This window comes from Aulonocara stuartgranti, assembly GCF_965226115.1.
Source record: "Aulonocara stuartgranti genome assembly, chromosome: 16".
NCBI lineage: Eukaryota > Metazoa > Chordata > Actinopteri > Cichliformes > Cichlidae > Aulonocara > Aulonocara stuartgranti.
The window spans coordinates 35,766,330-35,789,803 of NC_138952.1; the positions used below are offsets into that span (position 1 = coordinate 35,766,330).

General features: G+C 43.8%; 1 protein-coding gene and 1 pseudogene across 2 annotated transcripts; one reads left to right on the forward strand and one right to left on the reverse strand.

The window, feature by feature from the left end:
• The first annotated feature begins 4,745 nt into the window (after positions 1 to 4,745).
• LOC309690693 (E3 ubiquitin-protein ligase TRIM21-like) lies at positions 4,746 to 10,307 on the forward strand. The gene is made up of 2 exons (XM_082507959.1): positions 4,746 to 5,134; positions 8,382 to 10,307. Exon 2 carries the CDS (start codon positions 8,391 to 8,393, stop codon positions 10,038 to 10,040), a length of 1,650 nt encoding a protein of 549 aa, XP_082364085.1. The 5' UTR covers positions 4,746 to 5,134; positions 8,382 to 8,390; the 3' UTR covers positions 10,041 to 10,307.
• Positions 10,308 to 13,012: 2,705 nt separating this feature from the next.
• LOC309691223 (CST complex subunit CTC1-like) lies at positions 13,013 to 22,710 on the reverse strand (annotated as a pseudogene). The gene is made up of 13 exons (XR_014280766.1): positions 22,651 to 22,710; positions 19,875 to 19,959; positions 18,702 to 18,801; positions 18,404 to 18,626; positions 16,467 to 16,698; positions 16,259 to 16,388; positions 15,893 to 16,189; positions 15,690 to 15,812; positions 15,382 to 15,603; positions 14,802 to 15,224; positions 14,627 to 14,716; positions 14,172 to 14,309; positions 13,013 to 13,148 (listed from the first exon to the last, which is right to left on the reverse strand). The product of XR_014280766.1 is annotated as a CST complex subunit CTC1-like (transcript).
• Positions 22,711 to 23,474: the final 764 nt, after the last annotated feature.

Here is a 23,474-nt window from a genome sequence, read left to right on the forward strand (position 1 = left end):
CAGCGAGTTTTTAGGACGTCCTGATAATAATGAATTATGGTCGTCCAGCCTGGAAGTAATAAATGCAGGAACTAGATCTTCTTTTATGAGTTCTTATATTATCTGATCAGGCCGTTTGCTCCTGTTAAAGATAAATGTGCATCGAACGTTGTGGGTATTCATGAGTCTAACAGTTTAAACCTGTGTGTGACGTTGTGTCCTTGAACGGCCCTGACAGACGGCTGTAGTCCATAATATTAATGTTTCCTGCTGACTAAAATAAGCAGCTGAGCTCTGTGAGGGCAGAGCTGCTGCTAACAGGTGAGTCTGTTACCTGGACTGGACTGAGTGAGCTGCTGTGTCACAGCTTTATCAGTGACACACTCAGCATGTGTGTGTGTGATATGTCATAGTGCTTGAAACACACATGAAAATATAACGAAGAAACGCGAGCGTAAAACTTGGTGTAGAAGTGCAACAAACGTAAGCCGGCTCATTTGATGCTGTGATGCTTGAAAAGGATTTGCGCACCTACATCATTATTTACGGTTTAAATTGTGCTGCCTTCAGGTGCACCTGGTAAATTCAGGAATCTCTACTCCAAACCACAGCAGGTTGTTTTATATGGAACGCCAGGACTGCCATAATGAATTAATTAAATACACCATTAAATAATTAATTAAATGTGTCAATAATTAATTAAAATGGGAATTAATTAATTAAATAAATAGTTATGACACATGTAATTAATTAATTATTGACACATTTAATTAATTAATTATTGACACATTTAATTAATTATTTATGTATTTCACATTTTAATTAATTATTGACACATTTAATTAATTATTGACACATTTAATTAATCATTTAATGATATATTTATTTATTTCATTTTGGCAGTCCTGGCGCCTGGCTCTCGTCATGAAATAATTTTATCTGTCAGCCTCACCCATCAAACTCAGGGGGCGGGGTTAACGCTGCCCATGCAGCTTCTCTAACATTTGATTGGTTGCCGTGCAAAGTAAGTCAAAACAGGTAGATCCTAGATAATCGATTGCTTGTGTAGACTTGGGGCAGCCAGTTATCCCAGAATGCAGATCAAATCACAGGCAGCAATGGTGGCGGTGTAGTTTTAAAATACCCCGTTTTTCTGTCACCAGCTACACTTTTAACAGTGTTTTAGCCGCGAATGTCGCGACGTACGTCTGGTCAGGTTGTCAACATAGAACATGTTTGCAAAAGTGCTCAGATGTTTTCAGAGATTTCACTAGCTCTGCTAACAGTTAGCATGCAGAGCGCACCGAGGGGGTACATTAACCGGTTTGTTTACATATTCCACTCTCCGTGTTCCACATGTTGCATTCGCAGATTCTCATTTTCACCGAACGATCGTCTCTTTCCGCCTGGTCTTGTGTCTCTGTGCTTCTGTAACATAAAGAACGAGCTGACATTTTTCTCACGAAACCAGCGATCAGCTCAACAGACCCTCAGTTTACCTGCATGCATCCTCCTCCTCATCTGTCAGCTGTTTAACACCTGCTGCTAATTCAAGAAACACGCCTACGTTACCTGGTGATAGTCACAGTTTAACTGGGCAGCCGGTGCTCGATATAAAGCAATGTCAGCGCATTTTTCTGCACAAGATAAGTAAATATAGTGTTTTCCCCGAGCGCAGAGCTGCTGGAGCTCGTTTCCTTACAGAGCACTTTATAGGCGAACAGCTTTATCAGCGGCTGATGTCCAATCACCAGCACACAGCTTTCAAACCTCAGCTGAGTTTTAGCTCTCAGTGGTTAAACGCTGGACTTCATTCACTCAGGTTCTGTCTGTCGGGTCACGTTTACTTCGCTGTTTTATTTACAACTGAGCAAATCGGTTTGGCTGAGGTTAAAGTTACGTTTCATAACTGCATAGTTTCACAGACGTTTAATGGTTCACTGGCACATGTGTTAGACTGAACTATCATCTAAATATCATCTGTTTTTTAATAGTTATTCAACTGTATTCTAAGCACCAGCTGTCTGTTAGAATGTGATTTTTTTTCTCTCTCTGTTGGCAGAGGTATAAAAATGCGCAGGAAAATCTGACATGCATGGCGAACTTCACCGACGATATTTAGGGAGGAATAAACACACATCAAACATAAATGAACCATTTGTCTGTCTCCATAATTGAGAGCATTTTCTCTTCTTATGTCAACACTCTCTCTCTCTCTTTTTTTATGTTTACCTGTCAAAGGCTTGTTACAAACTATGAAACACATTGTGCAGACTTCTGGATGTTAGAAGAAAACTAATACTGCTCATGAATGAGACTAAAGGCAGGAAGGTGTCCTTTAAAACTAAACATGTTAATAGGACCTCCCTGTTTATATCATAGTTTATGATATAGCACGTGTATTTCAGTAATAGCCTGCTGAGGCCACTATACGTGCTGGCCTCATATCAAATGTGAAGGCAGACTGAGTCTATGTTTGACGTTTTTTATATCTAATCTTCCTTTTCAAACATTTAAACAGCAGCGAGTCTGCAGCTGAGGGAACACAAACTCAAATTGTCGGAACAGGTTTGCTCGTTTCTTGGATTCATTTGGTGATTTATTAAATGTATAACTGTTATTCTAATCTGCTGCTGAGTCTCTTACACTTTTCTTTATGCTGTATATTTTCATGTCTCTGGAATAGTTGGCAGTTAGATAGTCAGCTGGGAAACTTTGTGTTAACTCATGGAGCTGAGGATATCGTGGATATGCTGACCTCGCTGCGTGGTGTACAGAGCGAGGTCAGCATGATTAATATTCACAATAAAAATATTAGCCGAACATCATGAAGTCTGTATGTGTTTCATAGTGTCGAACAACCTTTGTACAGTTAAAGCCAGCAGTTACTACATGACGGAAACACCAACGTTATCTCTTTTATGCGTTTATACACAGGTCACGCTGATTACTGAACAAAAACCCAAAGATCAGATGTTAAACAGATTTATTTGCTCTCTCTCCTCCTTAAACATGTTTTTAATGTTAGTTATAATTCAGAATTGGCGACTGAAACACGTAGGACACATAAGAACATCAGGAAATAAAACATCGATAAATATAACCTCAGTAAAAGAAGTCAGCGGGGGTTACTACAGCTGTGTACCGGGGCCTGCGCTTTGTCGGTGGGATTGCTTGCGAGGCGAGCGGGTCTATCCCACGCTTTGCCGTGAGACTGGGACGACATCTCCGAAATCATCGAAACACTTTTGCAAAGAGGCTGTATCTTGACAAACCGACCAGACACATGAAGATTAAACCACTACATTCTCGGCTAAAAAAACATTAAAACGGTATTTGGTGACACACAAACAGGGTTTTTCAAAGCTCAGTTCTGTTAGCTTCCACATGCCGGTTGTTGTGTGCTAGAAACAATGGCCACCAGGCCAAAGCAATGGTTTTGACTCGATCAGCGTTAACCCCGCCCCCTGAGTTTGATGGGTGAGGCTGACAGATAAAATTATTTCATGATGAGAGCCAGGCGCCAGGACTGCCAAAATGAAATAAATAAATATATCATTAAATAATTAATTAAATGTGTCAATAATTAATTAAAATGTGAAATACATAAATAATTAATTAAATGTGTCAATAATTAATTAATTACATATATCATAACTATTTATTTAATTAATTAATTCCAATTTTAATTAATTATTGCCACATTTAATTTATTATTTAATGGTGTATTTAATTAATTCATTATGGCAGTCCTGGCGTTCCATAGTTTTAGAGGCTTTTCTGGGTTAATGTTGGTTTGTTGGCAGAAACATGTCTGTGATCGCTGTGTTGTTCTTTTTGATGCAGGATTTCATGTAACTCGGTGCTAAAATCATAACAATGAAGTTGAACAGTTCTAGTGCTCATGCGTCAGCTAGCATGCGTCAGCTAGCATGCAGCCTGTTTCAGTCGCTCCTGCTTTTACTCTTTACTCTAATTTTTTCTTACTTATTTCTTTGTCCTTTACTGAGTGTGTCCATCTGTTTAAAAGCTTTCTTTTCAAACATGTGGATCGAGAGAGTTTTTGTTCTGCTGTTGCTTTCACTGAGGAATGGGAGCGCAGCACAGCAGCTACACACCAGAGATCAGCTGAGCCGCCTGATGCTGCTGTTGCAGATTAACTGGTGTCTCAGATTAACTGGAGACGGTCAAACAGATGTGTGACAGACTTTAAGGAGCTGCTGCCAACAAACCAGCAAATAAACACTGAATATTTCATGTGTGACATTTGTGAGGTGGCCTTAAACACAGTCCGTCGGTCTTTTTGCTCTTGAACAGTGAAATATTAAAAACTGTCTGGAGTTTATTTGGTGATGTTCTCGTGCACGAGGCGAAAACAGCAAACAAACGTCACAGTAAATCTTTCCAGCTGATGTTAGGCATCCTCCACCTGCTGAATCCACTTCAGCCTCTTCCTGCTCATGTTCCTGTTTAGAGGCACAGTCGGCCTGTAAATGGAGAAAACTGAACACAGGAATATTTGGATTTCCTTCTTTTTCTCTGCTCATGTTCAACTTGTCTGATTCAAGCTGGGAATATTTATTAGAAACAAAGTGAATAATATTATTTTATTATCACGTTGATGCAGCACATGGTTCAGTTAGCTTTGTATAAACACGTGTTAGAAATGTTCTTCAATCAGCTCTTTTTACTCTCATTTCACAGCCACTACTTTTTACTTTTACTTCAGTAAAGAAGTTGAATTAGTACTTGGAGTATTTTTAACAGTAGTACTTCTACTTCAGTACACACTGTGTGTACTTTTACCACCTGTGTCTGAGACCTCCTTCAGGGTCCACCTGAAGCTCTCAGTCTGCTGTGGAAAAAGGAAATCCAGGTGAGTTTCTCCTGATCACCTGAGGCCGTCATTACTGTGTGAACCCACACACCACTCCTCACTCCTCCCACCCGCTGCACACAGTCACTGAGTACAGACCGGCTGATTCCTGTAAAGGGAGAGGCAGGAAGAGGCGGAGCAACACCTGAAAAACAAGAAGCCCAACGTCATTTTGCAGAAGTGAAAGTGTGAGAGAGCAGCAGCAGAGCTGCAGTCGAGTCCTGTTTGTCTCTAAAAGAAGATTCACTGGAGTCCATCAGGTTCCTCTCAGCAACAGTGGTGAGTGCAGCTGATCACACTTCCTGCTTCTACACAAATCTTCACTCTGTTCACTTCATCAGGACTCATCACAGTCACACTGGATCCATAGAAATCTGCTCATGTAACCACAGATCCACTGTAGGAGCATCGAGCTGCTGCTTCAGTCTCACTGTGGCTCTGCTCAGGACTGTGGACTCAGGCTGTGCTCTGGACTTCAGACTGACTCCACACTTCCTGGTTATTCATCACTTCCTGTTCCTCTTAGATTGATTCTGGATCTGATTGATCATAAGGATTACAGACGTGAAAACACCTATTTATTCTTTATTGATATAAAGCCTTTGATACTGTAAACCAGCAGATTTTGGTCAGTACTTCAAAAAGTCATTCACACATTTTACAAAGATTATCTGACTTAGTGTATCCTGTAAGAGTCACAGATGATCCTCAATCATTCAGAAAACAGTCGATGCTGCACTTTATAACTTTGTGTGGAAACATGAATCTCATTATTTAGACAGATGTGTTTGAATCATCCTGATAATCAGGCTTTAAACATGTCAGAGTTCCACACATCAGCTGTGATATTCAAGCTGACCTGGATCAAACATGTCATCAGACACAAACATAGATGATGCTGTTTAATCCCAAAGCTTATTTAAACAAACTGGAGGACAGAATTCCTCCTTAAATGTGATTTTGATCAAATCCACTGATCTCATTTTCACACACAGGCTTTATCATGGTGGCTTCTTCTCTACTAACATCAGTCTTTGATTTGGACAAACAAATATGTGAAACACAAAAATAAATCAATGTTTTCTGAGGATCCAGAATAACATGAATGATGTATCCCAGCGAGTGACTGGAAAAGTTCATCTTCTTCCACATCCTGAGTTTGTGAGGAGCTGTGATGTTCCAGTATCTGTGAGAGAAAACAGGACAGTTACTGACGCACAAATGGACCAAACACTAGGGGTGCAACGATACACAAAATTCACGGTTCGGTTCGGTTCGATACTTTGGTGTCACGGTTCGATATTTTTTCGGTACAAAAAAAATGTTCATGCCTTTTTAATTTGTCATTTATTAAAATTATAAATACATATTTTAACTCAAAAGTACAGTTTTTAAATTTAACCCTAACCCTTGTGCGTGTTTTTTATTTTGACAGTGAATGCGCACCTGCGGACCACTTATGTGCAGCCCTGGTTATTTAGCTCGTCATATTGCAGCCACAGAAATTCTTTTGTCCATGAAACCATAAAGCTGCACTTTCTTTTTGCCTTATAGTCTGATTTGTCATAACTTCTCCGTTTTGTGGTAAGCTTTTCTTTGGCTGTCACTTCTTCACCCTGACCTGTCTTATTTGGCTCAGCAGAACTGAAATGCTTTTACACACTCACTCACATAAGCTCAGCGATTCTCTGCGCGATCAACCTCTCACATGTTTAAGCTTGCTGCGGGAGATTTCACTTGTCATGTTTGCATAGTAAGCTAACGATTAATAAGACGATGTCAGAGGAATTGGTGCACAAATTATCATCACTCACAGATCAGTGCTGTCGCTCCCTATACACAGTTCGCACGATTGCAAAGTGAAAGCAAAAAAACAAGCGCAAATTCAAACACGATTTCAATATGTCACATATTGACAGTGGCTCACCGATGCCAATGACATAATTACCGAGCTACATTTCTGAAAGAATGCAAAAGCATTGACATATATTTTTCCTTCCTACAATAGCCCGACGGGCAGGGAAGAGATAGATTTTGGTAGCCCGACTGAAAAAAAATCTCTAGCCCCAGGACGTCGGGCTAGCGATATTGCGAGCCCTGTATCTGATTGAGGAATCACTCATCTTTGGAAAAGAGAGTTTATTACAGAGAAATGGCTCTTTCCAAAATAAAAGCTATACTATCCGCTTCTTCTGAGCTATATTCTCAGCAGCATAAGGAGAATCATGTGCTAACAGCTGTCTAAATGACTCGGCTAAAGTTAGTAGCATGCTTGTTGTTTTGGTCTTTGCACTAGGATGATGTCGGCGTAAATGTGCAGTCATATTCGTTGTGTTCCCACTAGTGCTTTCAGGTTAATCTCGTTGAAATGACCTTAACGCCACAACACGGCAAATCTCCGTTAACGAGCATGGGGCTAGACGGCCAACACGTTAACGAGCTAACTGCGCTAACACACTAGTTCCCACCCATGTAATTAAGCATTGCGTGGCACATCCAACATACTGTTTTACTTTAGTCCATGACTCGCTTACCTTCAGGGTCATACGTCACATGAAAACCAAAATAATTCCAAACGCCAGATCTGAATGAGGGTGGGGGAGGTCCATGTTAAAAGGAGAGCTTAACTTCTGTCTCGCTAGCTTACCCTGCGCTCTTCCTCCTGACGATGCTGTCTGTGTTGAGCGCTCATTGAATCTGCGTTCGACTACTCCGCCTAGGCTGCACTGTCGACCCTAGGCGGAGTAGTCAAACGCAGATTCACTGAGCGCTCAACACAGACAGCATCGTCAGAAGGAAAGTTGATAAAATAAATTACAAATGTTGTATTGTTCGATACATATGCGTACCGAACCGAAAGCACTGTATCGAACGGTTCAATATCGATACGAATATCGTTGCACCCCTAGCAGACACCTCTGAATAAACATGTTCTCATCAATGCCATTAAAATACTGGATCAACAGTTAATAACACATTTCTGAGGTTTGTGATTCATCGTCCTCCTCACTGTCAGCTCTACTGGAACAGTCACTGTTTAATATTAATGGCTCGTTGATCTGGACGTACAATAAGAAGTATTCAGTCACCAACAAGGTCGAAGTTTACTTCACAGTAATTGATGGAAAATATCCAACAAACTGATTTATTCAAGTATACAAATGATCTGGATGAATCTTGGACCTTCTGTAAAACAGAGAAACAATTTCACATCTTTGTAACGACTGTATTTATCTTCATCCCCAAACGTTGATCCTGTCCATCTGGACGCTGCACTGTACAGCAGACACTACGATGTTAGGTTTGTGTTTGGATGAACCAGTTTGTGTCTGAGTGTGTTGCTGGGTCTCCACCAGTTACTCTGAGAACTGAAGAAGCTTCTCTGATGAAACGTCTTCAAGAAACTTAAAGAAGTCCAGACGCTTTTCTCTCCAAGCTCCTCAGACTACTGACGCTTGTTTCTCTCTTTGTAAAATGAAATTTAAAGTGAATTTTGAATCAAATGTTTCTTTTCTTTCTCCCTCAGAGTGCAGACATGTCTGCTGCCAGCAATCTGCGATCTGAAGATCAGTTTCTGTGCTCCATCTGTCTGGATGTGTTCACTGATCCAGTCACTACACCATGTGGACACAACTTCTGCAAAACCTGCATCAGTCAGCACTGGGACATGAATCAGAGCTGTCAGTGTCCCATGTGTAAAGAGACTTTCTACACTCGACCTCAGCTGAAGATCAACACCTTCATCTCTGAGATGGTTGCTCAGTTCAGACGTGAAGCTCAGCAGAAAGCCAGCAGCAGCAGCTCAGAGCAACAAGCTGCCAAACCAGGAGAAGTTCCCTGTGACGTCTGCACTGGAACCAGACTGAAGGCCCTGAAGTCCTGCCTGGTGTGTCAGACCTCCTACTGTCAGACTCACCTGGAGCCTCATCTGACACTGAAAGGTCTGAAAAGACATCAGCTGGTTGATGCTGTGGAGAACCTGGAAGGCAGGATGTGCACGAAGCACGATAACCTTCTGCAGCTGTTCTGTAAGACCGACCAGACATGTGTCTGCATGCTCTGCTCTGTTTTAGACCACAAGAACCACGAGTTTGTTCCTCTGAGAGAAGAATATGAAGGAAAGAAGGCAGAGCTGGAGAAGACAGAGGCTGAGATTCAGCAGATGATCCAGAAGAGACGACTGAAGATTCAGGAGATCACAGAGTCGGTGAAGATGAGTAAAGATGCTGCAGACAGACAGAAAGCAGAAGGTGTTCAGGTCCTCACGGCTCTGATGGAGTCTGTTGAGAGACGCCTGAAGGAGCTCATGAAGGAGATCGAAGACAAACAGGAAGCTAAAGAGAAACAGGCTGAAGGTCTCATCAAAGATCTGGAACAGGAAATCTCTGAGCTGATGGAGAGAAGCTCTGAGGTGGAGCAGCTCTCACGCTCTGAAGACCACCTCCACCTCCTCCAAAGCTTCTCCTCCCTGAAAGCTGCTCCACCCAGCAAGGACTGGACAGAGGTCAGAGTTCATCCACCATCATATGAGGGGACTGTGGGGAGAGCTGTGGCTCAGCTGGAGGAGACAGTCTGGAAACCCATGAAGAAGAAGCTGTTAGAGGCTGAGCTGCAGAGGGTGCAGCAGCATGAGGTGGATGTGACTCTGGATCCTGATACAGCTCATCGTAAACTCATCCTGTCTGATGATGGAAAACAAGTTTATCATAGTGATGTGAGGAAGAATCTTCCAGACAACCCAGAGAGATTTTCTCAGTGTCCTTGTGTTTTAGGAGAGCAGAGTTTCTCTTCAGGCAGATTTTACTTTGAGGTTCAGGTTAAAGGAAAGACTGCGTGGGATTTAGGAGTGGCCACAGAGTCGATCAACAGGAAGGGAGAAATCACACTGAGTCCTCAGGATGGTTTCTGGACTGTGAGGCTGAGAAATGGAAATGAGTACATAGCGTGTGCTTCCTCTCCAGTCCCCCTCTGTCTTCATCCTGGTCCTGAGAAGGTGGGGGTGTTTGTGGATTATGAGGAGGGTCTGGTCTCCTTTTATGATGTAGGTGCTGCAGCTCTGATCTACTCCTTTACTGGCTGCTCCTTCACTCACAAACTCCACCCATTCTTCAGTCCCTGTAACAATGATGGAGGTAAAAACTCTGCACCTCTGATCATCTGTCCTTTCAAACTGATCAACGACTGATTTAATTGGATGAACTGATTGATTTTTCTTGAAGGGAACAAATGAACATATTGAGTGTAAATCCTCTACAGTCTCCATGTTTCTATAGAATCTGATCATCAGGACTCTGATTCACACTTTGATTCTCATGGAGTTTGATTTGAACAGAAGAAAAGTTGAATCAGGAAATGTTCCCACTGATGGAGACTCGAGCTGAAGAGCAAATATCAGAGAACAAATGTCCAAAAGCTTCATTTCCAATAAAGTTTGTTCAATGCTTTGAGTGAATCCAGACTCATGTGTGGCTGTTATACGGAGCATCAGAGTCCAGCTGAGTTATGTTGGATACAAACTGCTTATTTTGGCTCTGTGAGGAGTTTTGTTCACTGAAAACTGATGAGACGGATAATATTCAAAGAACTCTGTAGAGATTCATGCATCCATGTTCTCCACCTGCAGGTGTGGAGGAGAAAGGTGGAGCACAGACTGCTGCATCCTTCCAGTCACATCATTTTGATGATTATATTTGCATGTTGTGATGATTTGGGTTAAAGACAAACAGAGTTGAACGGCTGCAGTCACAGCATGAAGACGATGCTGAAGCTGAGCTGTCAGTGAACATGTTTCACTGTGATTTGATTTGAAGAATAGAAAGTGTGTGTGGCTGCTGACAGCTGCAGTCTCTGCTAGTCTGCATAACACACACACAACTTTCCCCCTGAGGCAACGATGCAGCAACAACACAACAGCTGCAGACACACACACGATTGTGCGCTCCCTTTCAGTCTGAACTCTCAAACACACAAACAAACTCTATCAATGTCGTACTGTTAAAGAACTCCTCCTTCTTCAGTAACAATGATTTGAGGTCTCTACCAGTGTCTCTTGTTTTGACCTTTGACCTCTTTATTCCTTATAACCAAAAAAACCCTTTTATCTGATATTTTCACCTTATTGATTGATTATATATATCTATTATATTTTCTCACCTTATTTTGACCTTTGACCTATGTCCTTGTTAGCCTTGATCTTCCTTCATCAAACGTGAAATTTCTTTCACCTTTGAACTTAAAGCTTAAATCAAACCTTTGTTAAAAAGCTTCTTACCAACTTGTAATTCCAACTCTCTGCATTAAACACGTATCTTATCATATAAACACTGGATCACTGAGAGAACTTTAGGCAGAACCAAATGAAGCAGCTGACCTCGTCAAACTCACAGCGACAGTAACTGACAGTGAATTATTTTAATCTTCTTCATTGTATTTGTTAGAAACATTTATTTTCCTTTAATTGGACTTTGGTTAAGTTCAATCCGATGTATTAACCGACCTTTGAGGTGAAGTGCAGCTGCGAAGAACGCTACGGCAGGCAATGAGGTGCGTTTAATGTCGCTCTGTTAATTTGAGCGTCCATAAATTGAATGTCTTATTTTTTCTTACTTTATTATTGCTAATTTATTGGAGAATTAGGCCATTTAATCAAGATAGATTTTATGTTGTTGGTGGTAAAGATCTGGATGGATATTTTACTTTATTCTGTGTTTCTATTTTTCAGTTTTACTTTTCAAGACTTGGTGAATTGCCTTTTTCTACTTTTTGTTTAGTTTTGTTAAAATTAGCAGCAGTGAGAAGTGTTGTTGTCGGTCTTGAATATATTTGATGTAGCCCATACTGTTAAGGTAAGTGTCATGTTTTTAGTTGTTAGTCTGATGAAGAATCTTTTATTTTTCTCCAAAAGTTGATTGTGTTTATCTGGACATAGTGTTTTTCAGGTCCAGCTGAATGCAGGTTTCCCCAGTCTTATACATTGTGACAGCCACTATGGTGTGGTGTCCCTTTAAGACACCCAAGTCGAGGGTTGATGGTGTCATCAGTTTGTGCCGCTGCTCTCTCTCTCTGGGATTATGAGGACACGTGCCTGCACGCTTCTGCTTAACGAGGGACGGATTTATGTTTTCTTCTTGTTTTGTTTGCAACGCTTGGGTTGTATGAACGCTGGGCGTTATGTTGTTGAGCCGCAGCCATTCAGCCGGGCTTTTATATGGTTGTTGAAGAAGGCGTATTAAAGAACCACCGTGGATTACCGATACCAGCGTGGGTGTGTGTTCTTCCGACTAGCCTGCTAGGTGTTTTGCCGCCTCCTCTCAACCACGCAACACAACCCAACGTTCCAACGTGTCAGGAGCATCAGCACAGCTGAAATGCATTTTTTCTAAGCACCGCGTCTCTGTGGCTTTTAAACCCCAAAACACGCTACAACAAAAATGGGTCCACCCCAAGGATGGGGTCCCCCGGTGTAGTTTCCACTGTGACAGACTGTGGGCTTCCTCAGAGTGAGGCTGAGAGCGGCAGGCCCAGCTGGAGTCTGACCTGTGGCCCTTCAGATAAAGCTGAAAAAGGCCAATATATGATATTAAATATAAAATATAATTAAAAAACAACATCAGAATGAACAACGAGCTGCTGTTAAGAACTCCCGACGTCCAGCCAAGGCTCCCACTGAGCATCAGCCAATCCCAGCAGAGCAGGAACCAGAGCAGCTGAGAACCAGACGTGAGCCTCACCTGTCCCGTCATCGATCACCAGCCTGATCGAAGAGCAGAGCCACATGGTTTGATCATGTGACTGTCACCTGACTCATCCAGGTGATTAACACGTATCAGCAGGTGAGCTCAACAGGAAGCTGCTCTTACTTTGCTTTGGACTGAAACACTGACGAGGTCGAGTGACACTGAGAGCTGCTGCAGCCCTGAGAGAGAGAGAGCAACAGGTAAACACACACACCTGAAATCGTGAGCAGTTTCCTCCAAAACGACACTTTACTTACTGCACCAACACTAACACGCCACCAACATGCTAACAACACATGAAGCACTCTGAGTACTTTCACTGCACCCGAGAAACTGACACTAAACACATCCTGTACACACTGTGTGTATTTTATGCACCACACCCTGAAAACACACCAGCTCTGAGCTGAAACACACACACACACACACACACCAGTAAGAGAGTGTGTGTGCAGCTGCAGTTCCTCAGATGGCCACAGGGGGCGACTCAGTGAGGGACGAGCAGTTTACCTGCAGTCTAAGACCTCTGAGACGGACAAGATTGTGGGTGGGACGGCCTGAAAACACAGAGAAGAGACATTAAAAAGATGACGTCATTCAGGGGTAAAACCGCAAAGGATTGTGGGAACGAGTGGCAAGCGGTACTAGCGTACGCAGGCTTTCACACGAAAACAGTCACACAGTAATAAAAACAAACACAAAAATGGCAAGAAGCTGCTGTATTATTAACTGTGTTGTATTATTAAGTCTTCTGTTGTAGTTATTACGTAATTTATCACAACATGATTGTTGATGTAGGTTACAAATAAGTCTTATATTGATTTGAATTGAATTCGTTGCTATGCTGCTTTGTTCACTGTGGCTTTGCGGGCTAATGTTTGTTGTGTTTTGTAGGAAAACCAGAAACAAAATGCAGGAATGTGATCCAGACTGGCCCCTCTATCAGCCTGGGTCATACCGAGTTTAAAGCTGCTACCACAGCCAGATCTGATCGGTTAAGAGAGAGAGCGAGATCAAAACAGCCACGAAACGTCCGCATATATGTGCCCAAGGGTTGTACTGAAGCAAGCAAGTGATGAATAACTGTTTTCCAGTTTGTTGTTAGCAAAGTTTTTTTTCTTTGCATTGTTGATTTGTTTTTCAGGAAGCAGCTAATAAAGCTGATGGATTTTTACAATGTTGCTTCTTTCTTGTAAGATTCTATAATAGAATGAAACAATAATGCCAGTTATAAATAAAGACAATAAATTGAATGAATTACGAAACACTCATTTTATTTATATTAGATCTGAAAATGTTGTGTAACACTACAACCTGAAACGACAAATAGATTGTGTTGGCCTGTACAGGAGATACAATATTTAACAACAGCTAAATAAACGGTAAATGGCCTGTATTTGTATAACTTACTTAGTCCCGAAGGACCCCAAAGTGCTGGAAATACTAGCGCTTGATGCAGTGTTTTGATTTTGTTGCCACTTGTACCCACAATGCAATGCGTGAAAGTCACATGGTCTGTCAATCTCTAAAAAAAAAGTTTAAGGGTCCTGGAGGAAGATGGGGAGCAAACCGAGTGTTACCTGTCTGCAGGTGGGCAGCAGCAGTGGGCGTGTCAGAGTGTGGAATCTCCAACCACGTCTGACTTGTAGGGTCGACTCAGCGTGGAGATCCACCCCACTGCGCTCAGAAACTCCACAGCCAATTAAAACACTGGGATCCTGATTGACAGACACATGGGCCAATCAGCTGCAAGGATTCAGGTCAGATCAACTCCCCACAAACAGGAATGGTGGGAGTCATCTGCATAGCAGTAAAAGTGTAAGCTGTGTTTTGATGATGCTGCCTAAGGGAAGCATGTAAACAGAACTGGTCCAAGCACTGAACCCTGTGGAACTCCATAATTAACCTCAGTGTGTGAACAACTACAGTTAAAGCTGAAAAACGTGTTCATGTGTACTAATATCAGAGAGCAGAGACCGATGAGGGAAACCTCTGGCCACGCCCCTTAGTGACATCATCAAAGCTGGGTTGATACCTGAGTGTTAGCGGCGATGAGTCTGTAGAAACATCCAGGCTGGAGGACAGGAAACCACCGCGTACACACACCTGAGAACACCAGCACCACCTGCACACACACACACACACACACACACACATGTAACTGTGTATCCAGGTGAGCTCAGGTAAACACACACAGGTGCGTCTCTCACCTGTCTCTCCTGCTTTTGTTCACTTTCTTTCTCTGTCATTGGCTCATTCTTTGGGTCCCGCCTCCAGCTGACCACTGGACCAATCACAGCAGCTTTCACTGAGAAGCACAGTCTCAGCCCTGCCTCCTGATCCTCTGCCTCCGCCCCTGTATTCCTCCAGGACACACCCTCCTTCTGCTCCACCCTGATCACCATGGAGACACAGGGCCAGGGGTTGCCGGAGTTGGCTTCTTCTTCTTCTCTTCTCCTCCTCTTACTCCCAGCAGTCTCTTCTTCTTCTTCTACTGTCTGCTTCCTGGCAGTGACATCCCCTCCTGGCTCCTCCCCCTTGTGTCTCAGGTGTGTCTCCATGGCAACAGATGGACTCAGGATGTGCAGGTGGTCCAGAGAGAACTGCAGGTAAACCCTGTGAATTGAACCCAGCTTTATTTAACTCATAATGTTTACAACCAGGAAGGAAGCTCACATCCTGAACCAATCAGACGCCCTCTTACATCACAGAGAGTGGACCAATGAGCAGTCAGGCTCTGCTGTCTCTGACTGTGGACAGGTGGTGGTGGGTGGAGCCTCACCTGTGTGCCAGCTGCGAGCTTAGGTCACAGGTCCACAGGTAATCGGACACATCTGTGTTTCTCTGCAGCAGTAACCGTGGTAACGCCCCATCTCCCGGGCAGCGGTTGTTGGGTGGCGAGCCTCCCGTCCTGCTGAAGGCCGTCACCCTCAGGCTGGAGCGCAGGCAGGTGCAAAGCATGCTGGGAGGGAAGTCCGGGCAGGGCCGGTACAGGAAGTGGGCGTGATGCAACTGCAGGAGGAGGAACCATCAAACTTTATTAGTCGTGGCTGCCACGAACACAAACGGGCATGATGATGTCACATCATGTGACTCACCTCCACTCTGTCTCCCGCCCTCAGCTTCCTCTTCGCCGCCGGCTGATAGGCCACGCACAGACCCACCTTCCCATCCAGCACGTAGAGCCCCGCCCCCTCACTCACAACCTCAGTCACCGTGCCCTATCACAGCAGAGGAGGCTTAGTAATCAGCACACAGGTACAAACCTGTGGTAGCCAATCAGAGCTCACAGCACTCTCACCTGGTAGCTGATGACTTTGGATTGCTTTATCCTCACAGCTGATTGGTCCAGCTCCACCTCCTCATGCTCCGCCTCCTCACAGTCGTCCTCAGCAGGCTGTGACAGCAGGGACTCAGAGTGTGTGTGTTCCTGTGTGTGTTCCTGTGTGTGCGTGTAGTCGGCGTGCAGCTCGGAGCGCTTCGTCACACACAGGATGTTGTTTCCTCTCCAGCCTCGTAGCGCACACACACGTAGAGCTGTCACACACACGCTCTGCCCGACACACACACGCTGGATCCAGCTGAGCCGGCTGCTGTCCTGCACACACACACACACACTGAGCTTCATCGTCCCTCCTCACCATCATCATCCTCAGAGAGCTGGTACCTGTACGAGCACGGGCAGCGAGCGCGACTCATCCGTCAGCGTGAAGCAAAAGAAGGTCGTTCCTGCCACGGCCAGCAGAGGGCAGACTGAGCCCACCTCTCCGAACACGCTCAGCCGCTGACCTTTGACCCTGGAGCACACACACACACACATCTGTCACACACACTGCTCAGAAACTCCGCTGCAGTTCAGAGGTCATGTGACCCACCTGTGCCTCAGCAGCCTGCCGGCCTCTCCGACTCCCACCGCTCCGCTTAGCTCCATCCTTCCAGGAGCAGCAGCCAATCCTTGCTCAGCACCAGGACACAACAGGACAGGGGAGCCAATCAGCTCCAAGAAGCCTGCGGCCTCTTCCTGGCCCGATGCATTGTGGGGGATGTAGAGTTCCAGTGAGGGAGGAAAACGGGACGATCGAGCCACAGGGGCGAGAGAGACAGGCACTGGATATACATATACAGTTTAAAAATACACAGTGAGGCGAAACAACGTTCCTCCAGGAACCAAGGTGCTACAAGACAAGTTAGTGCAAAAAAAAAAAAAAAATATATATATATATAATATATCTAGTAATAATATTGTGCAAAAGAGCATTTACAGGTTGGTGTGTGCGATGGTTTGGTGGTGTAGGTCAGTGTGTTTGCGCTTGTGTTGGTTAGTCAGTCCAGTCTCAATGTTTTGAGGTATTTGAGTTAAGCTGAGTGATAATGTTAGTGTATGTGTGTGTGTGCGTGTTTATCAGTCAGTCCCTTTTTGCTGAGGAGACGGATGGCTTGTGGAAAAAAGCTGTTGCACAGTCTGGATGTGCGTGCCCGAATGCTTCGGTACCTTTTTCCAGATGGCAGGAGTGTAAAGAGTGTGTGAGAGGGGTGTGTCCGATCAGCCACAATGCTGGTGGCTTTGCGAATGCAGCGTGTGGTGTAGATGTCCTCAATAGAGGGTAGAGAGACCCCGATGATCTTCTCTGCTGTTCCCACTATCCGCTGTAGGGTCTTGCGGTCTGATATGGCACAGCTCCCAAACCAGACAGTGATGCAGCCGCTCAGGATGCTCTCAATAGTTCCTCTATAGAAGGTGGTCAGGATCGGTGGTGGAAGCCGGGCCTTTCTCAGTCTTCTCAGAAAGAAGAGACGCTGTTGGGCTTTCTTGTGCAGGGAGCTGGTGTTGAGGGACCAGCCGAGGTCCTTCTCCAGGTGTACGCCCAGGAATTTGGTGCTGTCAACGATCTCCACAGAGGAGCCGTTGATGCTCAGCGGTGAGTGGTCGCCTCGTGTCCTCCTCGTGTCCTATAGCTGCAGTAGATCAGATTAGATTAGATCAGATCAGATTAGATTAGATTAGATTGGATTAGATCTGATCTAATCTAATCTAATCTAATCTGATCTGATTAGATGAAACTTTATTGATCCCTCGGCTGCGTTCCTCCAGGAAATTCGGTTTCCAACAGCCCAGCACCGACAGAAGTTACAGAAGGTGAGCAGAAATATACACATATACAAATACAGAGTATAGAAAAGGGAAGAATAGAATAAATAGCAATAAGAACACAAGGGAATTGCACATTTCAAGTACTGTGAGTCATTAATCCGTGCGGTGATGCTAGGACCACACTGAGCCTGCTGCAGCTGTCTGACTGTAATCTGTCAGGTTACTGCAGGTGATGCTATCTGTATACTTTATGTGAGGAGGAGGCTCCACATCTTTATAAAGCTCTGCTGTCATCACGTCTGTGCCAGCACAGTTACTCACTTGCTGACAGACTCTGTCTTTACATCCTTACTTATCGATCAGCTAAGTGAATCCATATAAACACAGCTCACATTTAACAAGTCCTGATGTTTCTGATTTACAGAAATGAAAGTCAGCTGTTGAGCTTGTTTGCTTGTTTCATGCTGATGTAAACATCAGCAGAGAAGCGTGTGATGACCAGACTCTATCAGCACTTGTGTCCCTGCACAGAGAATGAGCAGAATTAAAGAGGAATTCGATTTCATTCACGTTGCACATGAACACCTGCAGTTTGTTGTGACCTCGTTACCATCAGTTCTGACCAGATCCGGTTTAGTGACGCTGCTGTGAAGAAGCTCCTGAGAACTAACCAGCTGATGGACGATGGGTTAAGGTTAGGCTCCTCCCCCTCTGACTCACCTCACACATGACGCTGCCGCTGGCGTCCGTCAGCCTGTACTCTCCGTCAGGGCCTTCTCTCAGACAGCCAATCAGCAGCAGGTTGACCCTCGGCAGCGCCCTCTGACCCGGCACGGCGAGCTCCGCCTCCCTGGCCCAGGCTCTCTGCTGATTGGTGCTCCAGGACAGGTTGCTGACGCAGGCCAGGTGCTGCTGGGAGACGAGCTGGGAGACGGACAGCAGCCTGCGGACAGACGGGAGGACAGCGGTAAGGCCAGGTCACGTGACCTGCTACAGCGATGATGTCAGTGGGCGTTACCTGTAGCTGACAGGTAAGCTGTGGGCCACACACATCTGCTGCTGGATCGCCTGCACCGCACACATGCTCAGATCGAAGAGGCTGAGGTCACTGTGGTTACCTGGGAAAACAAAGTTTAACCTTCCTGCCTTCTTGGGACCTTTTTGTGCCACTGCTATGTGTTAAATGGCTGCCATTTCCACTGTGTTCAGTGGAATATAACCAAACTTGCCACAGGATAGTTTTTACCTGTCAATGTTAATATTCCAGTGTGAATTCCTTAAATCAGCCTAAAATGGCTGAGCAGCAGAAATCCCCACACCCATCACCCTGGGGACCATTTTCTGCCCATTGACTTCCATTATAAACGCTATTTTTCAACCCCAAATTATCATCATATGATTTTATTTTTTCTTCTTTTCTTGGATGTCAATGAAGACTCAGGGCCTTGAAGTTTTAATTTTTAAATTGCAAAAAAAATGCAAAAAAAATAATGGCAGGTCAAAATGTATGTTGGTGCCAATCTTTGGTCCATCTAAAGGCCTACTTATAATGACAATCACATATTACTTCAACTGGTTTTTTGTGGAAATATTTAGTTTCATTTTTTGGTTTTTGGGGCTTATAACACAGGGCGCTCATGTAATAACACTGGGATTTGAAGGGTTAAAACAACGAAAATATAATTAAAACTTTACATGAATATTTCAGGGAGAAGTAGTTTTACAAGGTTGGCTAATTTAAAGTGAAATAAAATATGGATATATGGTCTTTTTATGGCGTGGCTGAGAATGGTCCCTAGGGTGATGGGTGTGAGTTTTTTAAAGGATGGCAGGAGGGTTAAAGGGTAAACACAAACATAAACTCGCCCACTGAGAACACCTGAAGTGGACACCAGAGCTGGTGTGTGAACAGGTGGGACCACCTGAGGAAGCAGCTGCTCTTCATCCTCAGACTCTTAGTCCTCCCTGTTCCTCACTGACAGTCGGTCACCTTCATGGCTCTGACCTTTGAACCACACTCACATCTACACACTGGACTGCTCTGATGACACCTGTGAGGGCAGGTGAGCCCTGCTTTCACTGTTTAAATAATGGTTTAAATAGTATTTGGTTTCATAAGTGAACATCGTCATTAAGGATTTAAAGTACAGCTGATTTATCAGCCAGCTGTTTCAAACAAACAGGAACTCACCTGTCTGCGAGGGGGCGGAGCTACACACCACAGGACTCAGGTGTTCAGAGATGGAGGTGAAGATGTTCTTTAACCACAGGGACTCCTAAAGAAACAAAGCAGCAGGTCGGAGGTCACAATAATAAATGTAAAATAGGCTCACATCCTTATATTCACTTTTCTGTGTGGATTTCTGCTATAGAATTAGCTCGAAACAGCGATCGGCTGCTGTATTTTAAACAAAGCATCAAACTTATTAAACTGACTAGTCTCTGCTCACGCAGGATCTCTACCGCGCATGTGCGGAACAACTTTTCCCTACCCTGCATTTCACAATAAAAGCCCTTCACGTTCATATACACTCAGTGGTCTCCTACCTCCTTTCCTAAGCACTTTTCCTTGATAGAAACGTTCTGAGGTGGAGGAAATGTGTTTAGGAGATGTGATAAGAACTCAGGAAAGGAAACAGCTGTGTTTGAACTACAAGTCGATCACGTGACTCCAGCCCAGCGTGTTCTCAGCCTGATTAGTGCAGGTGAAGAACATGCTTTTATTATGAAGGGGTCAGACTTCCTGCTGATATATATATATATATATATATATATATATATATATATATAGAGCTTGCAGAGCATAGATGCAGATCAAACTGAAGGTTTGTCACTGTTTTTTGTTCACTTTTTATCCAGGCTGCAGGTGTCTCAGTGGAAAAATAGAGCGTGGCTGAGCGCACCTGTGCTGACCAGTGATACAGTTTAAGATCAGAGAATTGTAACCCCCTCTTTCATATGGCAGGTACAACAAGCCAAGTCTTCATCTAGGACCTTTGTTAGTCCAAATGAATCAATTAAAGATATCGTTTAACTTCTGAAAGGATTCTTTTGGAGGAGGCAGAGGAAGTGACTCAATATAAAAACTTTGCATAACCTTTCATCCTTGTTCAGGAATAGGACGGAGGAGGATTTTGAATCATTTATAGCCAGAAAATCGTCTAAATAGCTCCATTTGTAGCATTAATTTTGCAACTTTGCTAACGGACAGCCTAGTCTAGGGCCTAGGGCCAATCTCTGCTCTCGATCTCCTAACTGGAAACCAAATAGTACAGCTCTCATTCTAAGTGTCATCACCAGAGGTTCCATAGTCAGAATAAATAGCATTGGAGATAACGGGCACCCCTGATGAGTGGAACGCTCCAATGTGACGGGTTTAGAAACTATTGTTTGTTACAAAAGTTGAACCCATTTGAGAAAATGATTTCCAAATCCATATCTTGGGAGAAGGTTAAATAAATCTGACCAGTCTATTCTGTCCGAGGCCTGACGAGCGTCCAGTGATAATAAAGCTGCATCGTTAGCATCACATCTCTCATGAATTATATGAGAACCCTTCTTATATTGTGAAACCCTTGATGCTTTGGTACAAAGCGAATCAAATGTGGGATCCAAGGCTCTGATCTTCATGCTAAACATTTAAAGTATTTTAGTGTCAACCCCCGTCAGACTCTAAATGATGAGTGTTCTGCAGGTTTAGCAGGTTTCTCAGTACTCACTGCCTGTCTCACAGTGGGTGGAGAGCCTCCGTGTGATATGCTTCTACATACATGTTAATAAGTGGAATTATTCTTTCTTCTGGGAAGGTTTTGTAAAGTCAGAAAGCCATCTGGCCCAGGTGCCTTACCACACAGCAAATCCAACATGTCCAAATGAAGACTGTCAGATTTGATTTCAGCTCTTTTAAAGTGTCTTTATAAGTTAATTTAACTCTTATTGGAGAGTTGGAACGTTAACTCTGACTTAGTGTTAAATACCAAATCTGTCTGGAGTTGATCATTCAACACTTATTCATGCTAACTAGGTGTTAAGAGTTTATATACTAACCCCCACAGAGGATTTTAGTTTAACTACATAAGAGTTATCTTCTAATTCATTCTGTGAATTTTACTGTTCTCAATTTCTAGAAATTCCTTTGGAAATAAACATTATTGCAAAGAGGACTGCATCAGCTGAGGCAACATGATGTCCTGTGAGCTCAATTTTCTTTTAATCAGAAAAGGTCAGACACAACAAAAGCCAAGCAAAGCATCAAACAAAGGAAAAATAAAGACAAGTCAAATGTCCAGCCAAAGGATTTATGGGAGACTCCATCAGTGATGGACCGAGTCAACCGGCATTTCACCTCTGAGAAAGATATATAACAGAACAGCTTTAGTTTGAGTTTGAACTTATACAAAACGCAGCAATATATTAAAAAACACAGTTTTATTGATTATAAAATACACTCTATTGGAGTCATGTCGGTGTGGGCAGAAATCCAAATGTAGGATATGGGACATAAAACACGGTGCCATCTCTAGACTCCATAGTCCCACAGGAGCTCCTCTCCAACCGCGATGTCCCTCAGGGCGATGAACAGCACTGTTACAGGAAAAATGATTCTATGTTTCTTTACCTTCTTTTAAATGTACAAAGATGCCTTTTGTCTGCCCTCTGCCTATGGTTAGATTAGTTTAGAATTATCTTTTTAGACTTTCCCAGCAAACACATCTTGTTTCTGGGACATATTGTTTTAGATTGTTTTATCTCTCACAGCTCTCTGCTGACGAGACTAGCGCCACATATGGAGTTGTTTATTTTATCTGTTTTGTATTTTCTTATCCTGTTCTCACTGTCTTTCCTATAAAAAGTGCCCAGCCTCTGTACACGTTGTGAGTTGTTCTGAACAGCTTACCCGTGTGCACGTTAAAGCATAAAAAGTGATCTTGTCTCATTGTGTCTTTATTTCTCCTGGGTTTTTTTACAGAGTTTTCCCCCAACATTTCTTGGTCCTTCGGAGCCGGAGCGCCTCCATCGTGTCCCATCTCCGTGACCAGTCCACGTTGTTCGTCTGTCGACAGCCCACACACTAGGTGTGTGGTCAAAGACCAAGGGCGTTAAATTCGAGTCTTGGCCAACGTTCTAGAAAGCGACCCACGGTGGTGGGGCCCGATCGAGGTGGACCAGACCCGGCGACACTGACCAGGTAGATACAGACACACTGACACAATTTTGCGTAAAAGCGTATTTTAAATTCAGGGAATTTTAAATTCAGGGAGTTTTAAGTTCAGGGAATTTAAAATAGCGAAAGTAGCTCGTCGACTGGAAGCTCCCCACCTCTGTGGGTTAGGTTTAAAGTAGCTCGTCGGCTGGTAGCTTGGAGCTCGTCGACTGGAAGCTCCCCACTCTTGTGGGTTAGGTTTGGAGCTCTGGGTAGCTCCCCCAGCTGGGTCAAGGGAATAAGTAGCTCGTCTACAGAAAGACTGGCAGCTCCCCTTATTATAAGGGTTCCGATCGCGCGAATAAGTGTGAATGTGAATGTATGTGTGTGTATTGTTGTAACTAACGGAGCAAGCTGAATTTTCACGGTCCAATAAGAGACTGAGCTGCTCCTACTGTGTTTTTCTTTTACTGCTATTCACTGACGTGCTGGTGAGTTGAGAGAACGGTCGAGTTCCGTCTCGTAAAGTTCACACCGCTTTTGGAAATAGTCCGAAAGTAGAAGGGCGTGTGAGCAACCACTCTCGTCTCTAATACCAGCGAAGGTGATAGCAGCTGTATCGTGTATATATTACTTAAACAAAAATAA

Coding starts and splice junctions, on each gene's coding strand:
- LOC309690693 (XM_082507959.1), top strand. CDS start 8,391: ATGTCTGCTGCCAGCAATCTGCGATCTGAAGATCAGTTTCTGTGCTCC.